We start from the raw sequence: 15,140 nt of genomic DNA, 5'->3' as shown, positions 1-15,140 counted from the left end.
AGTGCTCGGGTGTAAACCATGGTAAGTGACATTTTGTTTATTTCTGAGTTCATTAAGAAAAGAGATTATTAGAAGCTATACTGTAGATAAATTGTTTTCGTGTTGTGTTTACCAATTTCAGAAGGCTTCACTGAGGCCAATGCAAATTGTACGACATGGCAATTTCACTCGAAAATTGAAGGATGGCGCATTTTTTGTAACTTCAAAATGATCAAAATGTCACTTACCATGTTTTACATCTGAGCCCTTCATTCGTTTTTTGTAGCTGGTGAAGTTCTGAAGCAATGAATTTGATTCCGTTGGATTTTATCTACTTGCACCTGTTGTAATACTACATTTCAAGATAGCACCTCTTCTCTCGTTTTCATTAGAACAATTTATTTTTGCCGGTGTTGGGATTCGAACCTACGACAGACGTGTGCCTTTAATACAAATCCAGAGCGCTCCACGGCGTAAAGGTGTTCACTTCAAGACTACAGAAAAGATGGTCTCTCAAAGTGTAGTGTTACAATAGATATCCGTAATAGAAGCTAGACAATGGATAATTTCCAAGAGGTGCTCTTTCTAAACGTAATGTTAGAATAGACGTAGTAGGTGCATAGACATTGCTAATAATGAACCGTAATCACTAACATTAAGAGGATTTAATACACATGGCCATTCTATTGGCCAGAATCTCTAGGAAATATGGTTTTGTTATATAACGTATATTGTGGGTGTAAAGTGTTGTTTAACGCTACTAATGCTTCAAATTAGTTGAAAAAGTGTTAGAGGTAATAATTCAAAGGTGTCCAGTTGCACACAAAGATAAGTAGACATAAATTGTCTATGACTATTTTTGCTTCTATATCTTATGCTATTAGTTCTTGCCATATATTCTTCCGGAATCGAGTCCCCGCCTGGCATGGATATTCTTTTGTGAATGCCATTTCATAAAGTTTAACTGATCTCCATTTATCCTAATTGTCTTTAAAAAAAAGAAGACAATCCAAGTAAACTAAGAAGAATGCAAATACAATTTGGGTGCTCGAATTCCTTTCTGGTTGGTTCAAAAGTAATTATCATAATTCCAGCCCCCCCAGTTTTTTTTTCTAAATATTACAATGTGGGTCCTCAGATCTCACTATCTGGTTGCGAGTCATGATCTGAACATGGCTGTTTGTCTAGCTATTAATTTCATTCAGTCATCATTCATCATCGCCCACTAGCGTATGCATGGGGGCTAATGGGGCTGCAGCCCGGAATTGAGAAAACCAAAATTTTCAAATAAAAAAATTAATAATAATTCATTTATTTAGCGAGCGAGGCTCAGCCGTATGCTGCTCTACTATCTAACCTAATCTCTTAAGAACTCCGAAAAAACGAAATGTGTAAATCCAATCCGCCGATTACCATTTTTGTCTTCAAGTACAATTTTAATATAGCGACAAGCTCCAAATATATCATATATTTAACGTGTAGTCCGCCCCCTAGAACAGAGCTACCTACTATCTACAATTACAATTCCAGTCCCTCACAAAAATAAATCCTCATTGTTGTGATTAGCCTAAAATGATACAAAAGTTATACAAAATAAGCACGAATACAAATCATGTACCGTATCTTTGTGGGCAACTGTAACACTAAAAATTTATAAGCCTTGTTGGTGGTAGAAAAGTGAATAAGAGAAGTTTAAGGATTACCTTCCATATTGTAGCTCTCTCTTCCTTCAGACGATTGCAACGACACCTCCAGGGCACGGCTGGACTTGTCAGAACGTGCAATGTTCACATCGAACCCTGGGTATAGATTAAACCTCACAGGCTCCTCGTCCAGGACTTTGGAAAAGGCGTAGGACATGATTGAGTCCAGCAATCCTTCGCTTTCGCTGGTTCCATTGTAGCTTCTTCCGGACGCATCACCTGAAGATTCGCCACAAGGGGGGTTCACACAGTTTACGCTGTGCTGAGAAGAATCGTGGATTTCCGAACGCACTTGCTGCGATGCCGCATCGTGGACAGGTCCGCCACTGTGTATACTACCGCAGTCAATGTGTCCAGACACCACCAGAAGCACACAAGCACGAAGAACACAACGAAGAGACATTCTCGAAGGAAGCACGAAGCAGAAGGCCGAGAACGTTTCATGAACACGCTTTGCCCAGGCGCCGATCGCAACTTACCCGCGCCCTACCCGCGTAACAGGTTTTAAAACGCCACTTTCTGGAACACTGAGCACGGATGGATCCTCCTGGAATTATTCCAAGATCTCTCTTCCTGCGCTTTCGTGCCTCGACGAGCGATGATACATGCGTAATGACGCTTTGCCCTGCTTCGTGCGGAAGAAACGTGCTGCGAGACGAGCGAAGCGCCGCCGCCGACAAAGCATCGAACTACTACAGAACCTTGAACGTGACATTCTTAGCATTATATTCCGGTGTTCCTGTAAACATGATTTTTATGATTTGAAGTTCTGTTTTTTATGCAGAGATGGGCTAATCGGGACTCAGTGGCGCCAACCCCGTGGCTCCAAGTCCACCTAATAATTTGTAGCATTATTATTGTTATTATTATTATATTTGTTATCGTGATTGGCGGTGGGGACAGAGAGAGAGAGAGAGAGAGAGAGAGAGAGAGAGAGAGAGCGTTGACTTCTCAGAGGATTGTGCTAACCACTAGATTACACATCGACCCAATTCCGAATTCTTCTTGTAACCAAGGGAACAAGAGTTCCATCACCACTTTGCTTACATCGGATTTCACTTTAAATCCTAAGTCCGCTCCCTATTAGCCAGTCTGAGCATACAGTGGAATTAAAGAAACCAACAATCACACAACGTGCTACAATTCGTTTAAATGAACGAAAATAATCTTAAATTCGATACTTTTAACTTCTTTTGTCCGTGTTCTTATAACAATAGAATGAAGATAAATTGTGGCCAGGCGTAACTAATTTGCTTTGTCAAATGTTATATTTCGATGTATAGTAATTTAATCAGTTCTACAGCTATTTTACAATTAAAATATTGTTGTGTTTTCCTTCATGGCCGTTTTTACAGAAATAATGGGTAGGATTCAACTTATTGTTGCCTAAGGATACAATTTTAATAGTTACAGTTTAATTGTTTTTGTTTAAACAATTCAGAATTATAAGCAATAAAAAATTCTCTCCAAATAATTTGAATATAGATATTTAATTATTGTACATTAACTATAGTTAAACAGCAACATTGTTTTCCCATTTAACTTTCTTTGTTAGAGTTGAGATTTTATTTCTAAAAACCTATATGTTTGTGTGCGTGTGTTATTATCAACAGAACTTGACTAATTTTAAGCTGTTTTAATTTTATTACACAATATTATTGCAAAATGTTTACTAAACCAATGCAAGGAGCTTGGACATTAAATTAATATAAGGTCCAAAATTGAAATTCCTTACCTTACCTTACCAACTGGCATTACAAATTGGCCTGGGCCCAAAAAGGGGATTCACAACTCACAAGCCCCACCAACCTCCCTGGTGGACACGCCACTGGCAACCCTCATTCCCATTGCTGATTACAATTCATTGCCCGCAGTAGGTGACAATTTGCAATGCTCATCATGAAAGAAACGTGATAACACAGGAGGAACTCGCGCAGGACATGTTGCGATTACAAAAACCTGTTTCTTCGATGTCGCTGATCATTTTGTAGGTGACTAGGCCATTTCGTGAGGTTGGTCCGTTGATTTCACGTTAATTAAAACAGAACGTTACTTTAAGATTTATTTTTCAGAAGAAATGCAAATTAGCTACTCGACCTGATATTCTCTAATATTGAACTTTGCCGCAATCTCGTATGGTATGTGGAAACCTGTCTTATTTTTTTTATCTAATCTCTGTCCACTGAAAGAGTTGAGTCAGTGCAAACAAATAAATGTAGCTTGTGAGAAATCCTATTGGCTACTCCGATGGCTATTCAGGAATCTTGCGCTTAAGAATATAGTGTATGTGATAAATCCACACGGCTCAAAGCAGGTGCTACATTGAAGGTGTGGGGCTATATATATTTCGATCCGTTCAGCTACTGAGAGTATATTCATGGACCAAATACAGGGTTATTCAAAAAGAATGGTACAAAAGTAAAGTTAATTTATTTTTAAGTGACAAGAGATACAAAAGCAATTCTGGTGGGAAAGAAGAAATGAAGGGTGTAAATTTACCTGGACAATTACAAATGTTGATTATGAGCACCCTGGGTAACACGGCAGATGTCAAAACGATAATCCTATCCACTGTCTCCCTCGACGTTCCGGGAATTTTTCTACTGCACAGACATCCAGTTGATTCAAACTTCTGCACCCAGCGTGTAATGCAGTGTCTATGTGGTGGTCGTTTCTTGAATTTCGCACGAAAGTGTCTCTGAACTGTAACAACTGGCCCTGTTCGTGCAAATTCTGTTACGCAATACGCTTGCTCTACCTTCGTTTGCCATTTTAGCTATCAACAACAAGTAGCGCCTCTAGCGGATTTTACGTCAACTACAACCACAGGCTATAAACTTACAACCTTCCTTTCTTCTTTCCCACCAGAATTGCTTTTGTATCTCATTTCACTTAAAAATAAATAAACCTTACTGTTGTACCATTCTTTTTTAATAACGCTGTAATACTTAGAAGATGAACTATTTCTCAGAATTGAAGTGTTTTATTTACATGAACTTCGTTCTTGCAGTGGATGGAGAATAGTGTCGAGTTAAAATGTCTTTCATCCGGCTCCCGTCTCGAGTTTTAAATGGCTGTATCCTTCTCGAAGTAAATACTATACCCTGTACCAGCTAACTGTGGAGCAAGACCGCGCACAGCGTCAGAGAAGCGAGGGAAATCTATTGGCCAGAAAGGCAGTCGCTTTTCCCCACTCCACGCAATCCCGTTTCCTCTCACGTGTTCATTGGTGGAGCCGTCTCGCGTCACTACTTGCACAGAGATTCGATTTCGTGTGCCTGCTCTGCAGTTAGCTGGGACAGAGTATAATTAATGGAAACAAAATCTTAAACTGTTGCACAATACAGAACAACAATGACGTATCTACCAATAATAATAATAATAATAAACGCTTACTTGATATGTCCAATTCACGCGATAAAACAAATTTGATTCTGGCGAAATTTCAAATTCCAATTTACCAATGCTTCGCACGATAAAAGTCACTCGGTCGAATGAAGCGCCGCCGCCGACAAGCCTCGAACTACAACAAAACTTTGAACGTGACATTCTAACTATTATATTCTGGCTTTCCCGTTAACACATTTCTTATGGTAGCGTTGCCATTTTCTATAGAATTTCCCCTCGTTAACGAAAATTCAACCATTTCATATTTCTGAAAAACTGAACAAGTCGAAGAACCTTACTGGTGTACTTTCGAATTTCGAAACTATTCCGAAACGTCTATCCATCTTTATGCCCTTATCTTTTCCGTTACGGTTACCTAAAAGGATGAAACAGGTGTTAAATAAGCAAAGCTCAAGGTTTAAGAATAAATTCGAAGCTTATTATCTTAGGAGAAATGCATTATATTACAAAAATCATAGAGAGTCACTAATCATCAGTGTATCCGTTGATGGACGTTGCCAGAAATGTTATTCCAAATTTATTATTATTACTATTATTTCTTGGAAATACTTTCCTACTCATACTGTAATGCATAGGCATTCTATTTTGTAATTTACCTTTACACATATCGATCAAATAAAAGCTTTAAACCTTTAATAAAGGTTAGAAGGAAAATTTTACTCGTAAAACTCTAACTGTGGAACCATTTATTCTTTTGATTAAGTGGTACAATGTGGAAACATCATCTGGCTCTTGTATTTACACTATTTTCTTTTCGATCAAACGCAGTTCTTCCTTCGGTTATTCTGTTTAATACTAACTTAATTTCTATTAATAACTATAAAAATAACTCATTCCCTGCCTTTTTGTAACTTGGAATGAACGATAGAAGATTTTAAGAGTTGTCGATGGTCAGGACGCCCATTCCGACGTCCATTGAATTAATGTTTAATGAGGCGATTTCTCATTTTAAAGGAAACAACACACTTCATTATGCCTACTATATTTTGATCTGTTGTTGAATACTTTCACAGTGTATATTTGTCCTTGTTTATGCTTTGATTTGCTGTAACTCTCTATTATGCTAATGTAGAAAGCTGCTTTGCATGTTGATTTTATCGTACGTCCATGTATACTTCGTAGAATTATGTTGAATGTAATACACTTCTGAAAAAGATAAATGTTTACAAGTATGTTCCCTTGGGGTAATAACGCCATACCGGGCAATAACGCCAAGTGCTCGTAAAGAGCGTAGTTTGGAAGAAATTCGAGAGATGTCATAAATGTAGTAGCTTGATTGAAGCTTCTGAAGTCCCGAAAGTAAACAAACGTTCTGGAATATTCTCTGTGGTGCCAGTATTAATCTATTCAGACTTGTAAAACGGCCACGTGAAGTCCATTGTATGTGAGACTGTAATTTAAATGTATTGTCAATTACACTGCACATATATTACTAGTATATTCCATGTATTATTGTTATGCACTAAGCGATCGTGAATGTGTTCAAGAACGACATAGTATTTCAACATAGATCCTGTAATAAGTGAAGCGGGGTAATAGAACCACGTACTGTTGCTATCATTTTATGAAATCGGGAGCCTGTGATCGGTGTTGTTTTGTCATTTTAGATGCCACGGATCTACAAAGAAGAAAATTTACTTACTGCATGCCCAAAGAAGTGATAGAATCTATCAATAGTGTTGCAACAGTTCTAATGACAGATATTTACCCAAAGAATAATAATTCAGATGGCATTATACAAAAACTGCTCAAAACCAACAGAACCCAAAAGAAAAAAAATAGTTCATAATGAAAACGAAGAAATATCATCCAAGGAAGCTGTCGAATCATGTATGGTACTATTCAGTTTGCTGTGAGGACAGAGCTCCCGATATGAAAAACTGTACCTAGGTATACGACACGTTAGCTCCGTTAACGACCGGCTGGCTTTGAAGTACACGGAGCGCGCCCACCAGCTGCAACAATTACATTCAACCCACGACGTTGCCACACATCTACTCTACGCCACCTTGTCCCTCCGCCTTCCCACGATCTCCAAATTGACAAGAGCATATCCACAGTCACGTGACTGAGACTCCACGTGGAGTAGACGAGCAGAATGACAGCCGCGCCAATTGGCTGAAGGTTGAGTGTGATTGGACGAAAACAACTCGCCCGCTGTATATCCCCCACCCACGTTCGTGGCGGCAGTTCGCTTCAGATCTTGCACGTTGACCAAGTAAACGCGTCAACTTTATAATCTGTATTGGACTAACAAAAATGGACAAAAAATGTGTGCCTCATTGCTCTTGATTTCTAACGTATGCAAGACTGTAATTATTACTATCCAATAATGTTACAGTAAAGATCTCTTGAAGCGAATGCTTCGCCTTCATTCGCAATTCTTCTACGAAAAATCATAACATTTAATCTGTATAAATAATTGGCATTTGTCCGAAATGCATCCCAACTATCATGCATTTGATTAGGATTTGATATTGTTGTGTGCAAATGTATCGGGTGAGACAGTCAAACGGGAAGATTTAAAAAAATCACAAAAAATAGAGAAAGCATGTATTAGTTAATTTTTGAACATGAATGTACTGTACATGAGTTGAAATTTCTAGTGTACCTGAAAAATGTTCATTTTTTTTAAAATGGTGTCAGTAACATGGCGTCCTAGGTGTTGCACATATTGTCGGAGTCTCAGAGTAAATCCGCCCATGACGTTATGGTAACCTTTTTCCTGCCTGTTCTCGATGACTATGACCCAGATGAAGAAACACTCTTCCAGCAAGATGGTGCAACTAGCTATACGGCCAGAGTGTCTATGGATGTGCTTAGACTCGCATTTCATGGTCGTCTCATCAGCACGTTCGGCGATATTCCGTGGCCTGCACGTTCACCCGATTTAACGGCTCCTGACTTTTCATTTGGGGTTATCTCAAATCCAAAGTATTCAAGGACAACCTTTCAAGAACCAGGGATAATTTGAAGGAGCGAATTCGGCAAGAGATCCACAATATTCCGTTGGAGATGCTACAAAGCGTCATGGGCGGATTTACTCTGAGACTCCGAGAATGTGTGCAAAACCAAGGACGCCATCTTACTGACACCATATTAAAAAAATAAACATTTTTCAGGTACACTAGTAATTTCAATTGATGTACAGTACATTCATGTTCAAAAATTAATTAATATTTGCTCTCTCTATTTTTGTGATTTTTTTTAATCTTCCCGTTTGACTGCCTCACCCTATACTTTCCTTAATGTATTATCAATTTTAGATCTTGGCGTCATTACCCATAGAGTTGAGTAATAACGCCAGTTTGCAAAGTTTTCTTTAAAGTTCCCTACAATATTTGTTTTTGGATTCCAGCTACCCTTTTACTATTCTGCGGGTCCTACATGAGCTACTCTATCTTAACCTGTGCTTGTTTGTAAAAACAACTTTCATCAGTGGAGATAAAATTGACAGAACCTTAACGTGGCGTTATTACTCCAAGGTACCTTATATTTCATGAGTCTTCTTTAAGAAACTGTAAATAAAGTAAACATAAAATTTAATAACTTGCATATTAATTAATGTTTCAAATGTTACAAGACATTTCCTCTTATCAAAGCTTGCTACTCTGTTCCATGCTAAATAGAAGTTGGAAGTGCTGTGCATACTTATGCATGTTGAATGTTTGTGACCAACTAAATTGTGATTGCAACATACTTTTTCGAATTTATATTCGAGTCAATCTTTTCATGTACCGTAAACTAGCGCAATAAATGCACAGTCGTTGGTGCACACAGTGAGATGATAGCATTTATTGTACATGAAGTTGAATGTTAATAGCTGTGACGGTAGAATCTTTTAAGATTTATAACGTATCATAAATGTTCTTGTTTCATGTCAGTGTTATATTTAAAAACACACGTCACGGTTTGATGGAATTTGGGCAAAATGTTTATATACTCTAATTCAGATAACAACTGTATGTAATGTAACTTAAGAACATGCCGCGTTGAGTAATGTTTGTTGTTATTTAAGTAAAGGAATTTGAACTGTTCAGGGTCACATGTTTAGCAATAACGGTATTACAGTTGTTCAGAGTTATCCAGTTACACTGTTACTCATTTATTTCCTTAAAGTGAGTTCATCAACCTTCAACTTGTGCACTCTCTGGTTTTGCCAACTTAGAAGCTAAGAACATCTATTTTGTTCCTTTACTTCACCCCTCCAATGTTTCAATCTTACCCTCTTCTCACACTCTGCCTTTCCTGTTTCTCTGCACCCACACCCTTGTCTTCCCAATCTTTCTACCCTCACTGTACTTTCTTCTTCACCTTCATCCACCAGAGGCGCAACCACGAATTCTTGTCTGGGGGTGGGGGGGCAAGCACCTGGATAAACGTAGCAATAATAATAATAATTTTATTATTATAACATTATTATTATTATTATTATTAGTAGTAGTAGTAGTAGTAAATAGGGTGTCCCAAAAGAAACGCAGGATTTAATTTAAGAAAGAAACACTTTATTAGTTAACATATAAACATTGCCATTAAATGTGGAAGAGGATATCTGACAAATGTCCTTCACGACGCATTTCGCACCCTCGAATTCTTTTGACAAAATTCTGAATCACTTTTTTGCATAACTGCGACTCAATTCCGTTCATAACTCTTGGAATTTCAGCTTTCAATTCTGGATTCATTCCTATTTTCGCAGCATAAACATTGGACTTAATGAATCACCAGAGTAAAAATATCGCACGGTGTGAGGTCGCACAGTTCTTTTATTTGTGACGCTTCTCCTACCAAAAATTTCAGGTAATTTGCCCACAGTCTCCGTACTTGTAATGGAATTTATCGATCGTCACTTTCTCCTCCGTCGTGTAGCACTCGATATTCACTAACTGCAATGTTTTTACTACAACATGTGACCTCGCACAACGCTGCCAACCATCCGGGGGAAAAATTGCGCACAATTTAAATCCTGCGTTACTTTTGGGACATCATTACTAGTAATAGTATCAACGACGTAATTATCCACGTAAGTTACGCAAAAAGGGGTAGAAGTCGATACTGAAGTATTTGGGTTCGAACAAATAATTTGAATTAATATTTCAACACGTTCAATTTCACATTAATAATGGAAAACATGCACACAAACTATTTTTGAAAGACAGAACCCTCATATCTCGCCATAGGAGGCGAGGTGACTGTTAAATCCCCCATGTTCATTGATCACTTATTTTTAGTTTCGGAAGTTTCAGCGGTGAACGATCGCCCCCTCCTCTCTTCACTTTATTCTCCCATGTATGTGCACTTATTTACAATAGAATGTTGTTGCGAGCTACCTCTTTTATTTACCTATTAACTGAATCAATTCATTCCTTATATTCTGCTATAAGTATTTCAGTTTGGCTGTGGTTGGACCTTAAAGTAGGAACATTATTACGTAAGCTGTACCAAAAGTAACACAAAGTTGGGCATAACTTTTTTAATAAGTGACGTAGATCGTTCAAATTGCTCATGTTGGTAGAGCAATGCATAGTACTTTTTCATTTCTTCATTCCTGGTAAATAATGGTTTCCATGTATGGTGGTGGTAGAGCAAGACATAGCACTTTTTCATTGTTTCATAGCTGGTAAATAATGGTTTCCATGCATGGTGGTAGAGCAATACATACTACTTTTTCATTGCTTCATACTTGGTAAATAATGGTTTCCATGTACGGTGGTTGTAGAGCAATACACCTTTTCATTGCTTCATTCCTAGTAAATAATAGTTTCCATGCGTGGTTGTAGAGCAATACGTAGTACTTTTTCATTGCTTCATTCCTGGTAAATAATGGCTATCATGCATGGTGGTAGAGGAATACATAGTACTTTTCATTGCTTCATTCCTGGTAAATAATGGTTTCCATGCATGGTGGTAGAGCAATACATAGTACTTTTTCATTGCTTCATTCTAAACAATGGTTTCCATGCAGAAGCAATATGTCGTCATTCAATTCTTGACATGGGAGGGTTGAAGTTTGTCTGATTTCCTTCAGAAGGCTACATAATATTTATCGAGATAACACCATTGACAAGAGCAATGTGTACAGATTGGTTTGGTTTGATTTTAGTTGTAAGTCCACTTTTATTCACAGAAGACTAATCGGGACTGGAGCTACAGTTTAAAGTGGGATCCGAACCGCTATGTGGCCCCACCGGTTATCGAACCTCAGACCCCTTGATTACAAGGCGATGACGGTGTACAAATGAGTGAAGGACTTTAAGGAAACAGATACTAGCATTGAAGACCAGCCTCGTCGTGGGATATCATCAACTGCAACATAAATGGTCAGCGAGTGGACGAATTAATGCTGTCAAGATCCACGGTAAGCTTTGTGCACAACTGGACGGTGGTTACAGTGCCATACAGAACAGGTGGAAAACGTAGGGTATCGGAGGGTGTGTACAAACTCGGTACCTCGCCATTTGACACCCGATATGATGGAGAGAAGGGTAGAAATCTGCTCTGATCTGCCTGAAGCGTTTGAAGTCAATGGAAAACTATGTTTTATGATCTGGTGACAGGGATGAAACTTGGGCGTATCTTTGTAGTTTCCAAATGCCCATAGACTGACATCACACATTCTGCAAGGCCTAACAAGGCTGTGAAGAAGTGGGTACAAGAGTGCACATCTAGAATATTCGAGAGTTATTTCCAACAATGGCGCAAGGGCATCGCTTGCGATGGAGATTATCTTCAGTAATATCCTAGTATAAGGGAAGAGTAACTTTACCAACATGTTCAATTTGAACGACATAAGGTACGTGAACCCAATATGGCCAACGTAAAGTTTGAGATTGTTTCTAATGGTGTACAAAGTCAGAAAGGTAAGACTAGTGGAAAGATGCAAAAGACGGAACATTTCTAGACGTTTACTGAAAATTTGAGCCAATTCCAAATAATAACATGGGCGCAAGGAATATTTTATTCAAAAGTTACGTTTAGGCCATATTGGGCACATGTGTGCCCAATATGGCCTAGTCATATATTTTGTTCTATCGCATCAAAACACGCAACAGAAATTGTAAAGAAAGTACCGCAATGTTGTTTCTATTGGTAGATAAGTTTATTGATACAGCTACATTGTATTTGCATGAGAACATGTGAGATTTGCACAAATAAATAACATTGTTTACAAACCAATAAACAAGGGAGTGACATGTCCCAATTTGTTACTAGAAGACCTTGGATTACACATCACTGTCTGGCGGTCCTTTGTCATCCTTAGTGAGTTCCACACACACACTACGTGAACATAAGAGCAACAAATGTCACATTTGCGCATGTCTTTCACGATATATTCATATGTAGGCCGTATTGAGTACATCTTATATAGTGTTCGTTTTTATTCGTTTTAAACAAGACTTTAGATTAAATTCTAAATTAAGTACACTGTTGTAAGATTCAAATTATGAGCTATCAAAATATGTACTAGAGACGCAAAAACCTATCACTTGGAAGATGTAGTAAGTAATAACTTGAATATGCAATTTAGACCAAGTAGAACACCATTACGAGGTTTAGATATTTCGCTTCTTTGTCTTTCAGTTCCTATAGTATAGGCACAGCCAATAGGTTCAGTCACGTCATTCGGACAATCTAAATGACATACTAACGTCATCTGCTGAATTAACTATGTAACTATAGTCAAACCTCGTTAATCCGTACTCCGATAGGCCGGACTTCGCTTAATCCGGACAGGCAAAAGGAAAAAAAGCAGAATGCAAGGTTTTAAATGTGGCTAGAAGTCAACTAGAGAACTTCCCAAAGAAAAGGCAGTCAACCACTGATGAAATTCTGTTTCCCGCAGACTTTGTACTGTACTGTATAGTTTATTTAGGTCTATGCACTTTAAATACACCATAATGAACGTGTTTTGTTGCTATAAACGGAGTTTTAATGAACTTTTTACTATTATTTTAGGTTATTTCAGTTAATCCGGACTTTCGTTAAACCGGTCAACTTATCCTCCCCCATTAGTCCGGATTAACGAGGTTTTACTGTTCTTGGAAACAGCAAATAGGTCATATTGGGTTCAGGTATCTTATGTCAGTTAATAAAAACGTTATGTCCACTCTGCGTTCGGTAGATCCCATACTTGTCACCCTCTACAAAATTAGTCTCAAGAGTATTTAAGCACCGCTGGTCCATATCCGTTGCTAGCTCTAAAATTTATCGTAGGAATAGCAAATTACAGTCATTAATCCAACTATATGCAGACGATATGCGCAAACTGAGAGTCACTATCAGGTGTTACCATCGAAACAATCCTCGTTTGCGCGCTCGACAACCAATCACGATTTCAAAAGGAAAAGTTCGCCTTGGACCGAAACCGTGAATGGCAATATTCTTGCAGAAAGTGATACATGATTTTACAAACTTGGCATGATGATTTTTCTTTTATCCGCTTGGCTAGGCGGTGCCAAAAAAGTGGAGCATCTATGTTTTCCTTTGTTTTCAAGTTCACTTCAAATCTGAAAGACAACATTGATTCCCATGTTAACCGAGTTTTTTTGCAATGTCACTTCTTACACGAAATAGCTTGGGAAATATGTCAAGTAGTCTCTCTCCTCGTTTAACGTATCGTGAAAATATCAGGAAAAGTCTCTTCAAACATTTTAAGTGGATAAATCATAGTTATCAACAAATTTACAAGATTGTGGTGTAAAGTTATGGACAAACTTAAAGAAACTCGTATCTTCCTTGAAGTCTTGATGAGGTGTGTGGCCAATATATATCGCTTCAATGTTGCCAATTCCTCTAAGGATGCCCATGCGGACATGTGGTAGTTACAACCCTCGCCAAACATCAAGATAAGGTCCGAATGTCTTTAAGGTTGTCCGAAAGTATACAGGGTCATCCGTTTGAGATGTCAGAAAAGTAAACCGTTATATACAAGAGGTTAATGTAAGTATCTCTGAGCAGTTTGTTGTAATATGAGCAGAAAGGATGTAAGTTTCGAGTGAGTGGAGGTTTACAGACTTCAGCCACATGGCGGCGCTGATGTGCATGATAACAAGAAACCATTTTGTTATAGATTGATTGATTGAATTTGAAACTTAAGGTGCGTCAGCTCTTAGGCTATTTCGCACCCGTCACATTATACGGGGTCCAGCCCCTTATCATAATTAAAATATAACTACCGTAATATAACATAACTGTAATGTTGGATGACTAAAATATTCTTACTCAAGTTAATGTGCAAGTGCAAAAAGGTACCTGTAAGGTTTGGGGATTTAAAAGAGATTTGAATTTCTCTTGAACCAGCTTCTTGATTAGCTCGTACTTAATCTACATATTTTTTTTTCTTTTAGTTTTTGTTCATTTGCTTTGATTGAATTAAATTATTTTACGTTGCTTTTCTGCACCTTTCGGCTAATCGTCATAATTTATTTTGAATGATGTTGAATAAGCTTAATTCTCTTGACTAGAAAGCTCTGGCTGCGATCAGGTGGGCAGTTGTCCCCCACATTTTGCAACTTTTGCCCCCACACTATGCTAAACCTTGTATATCAATCACCGCCACTGCTGGAAAGTACAGTTTTTGCACTTAAAACTTCATTATGTCACCACGGAATGGGGTGGAATTTATTTTAAAATTTACTGGAAATTTCAGGAAATTTTTCTAACCAAAATAAATGGGAAACCTGTTATATAATAACCATTTGGCTTAGCATTTGTATTTCAACTACATACTCGTACATTTCCATCATCAATGTACTTCAATTTTACGTGTTGAATATTATAAATAATAATAATAATAATGCATAATTGGGAAAGCAGTAAATAAATGAACATGTTGTTAAAGATACTCCGCTGATATGGTAGGACCTCCCTGTTGGCGTAGTGGTAAAGCCGTCGTCTTGTAATCAAGAGGTCCCGGGTTCGATAACTGGTGGAGGCACATAGTGATTCGGATACTCTAAACTGTAGGGTCAATCCCGATTAGCCTATCTGTGGTTAAGTGGACATAAATAAAATAAAAATGTCCGGGGTCCCGGGTTCGAATTCCGGCCT

At 38.1% G+C, this 15,140-nt stretch overlaps 1 protein-coding gene across 2 annotated transcripts in view; it reads right to left on the bottom strand.

Moving 5' to 3' along the window:
* LOC146004043 (uncharacterized) overlaps positions 1-2,277 on the bottom strand; it is a 54,266-nt gene extending 51,989 nt beyond the window's left edge. For both annotated transcript variants that reach the window (XM_083142644.1, XM_083142645.1), the window contains exon 1: positions 1,683-2,277. In XM_083142644.1, coding sequence (XP_082998770.1) covers positions 1,683-2,085 — 403 coding nt within the window. In that variant the 5' untranslated portion in view covers positions 2,086-2,277. The remainder of the gene's footprint in view (positions 1-1,682) is intronic.
* Positions 2,278-15,140: the final 12,863 nt, after the last annotated feature.

This window comes from Lepisma saccharinum, chromosome 21, assembly GCF_977018435.1.
Source record: "Lepisma saccharinum chromosome 21, izLepSacc3.1, whole genome shotgun sequence".
In the NCBI taxonomy this organism is placed as follows: Eukaryota; Metazoa; Arthropoda; class Insecta; order Zygentoma; family Lepismatidae; genus Lepisma; species Lepisma saccharinum.
The sequence above is the reverse complement of the archived record's forward strand: the minus strand, read 5'-3'. Positions and strand labels throughout refer to the sequence as shown.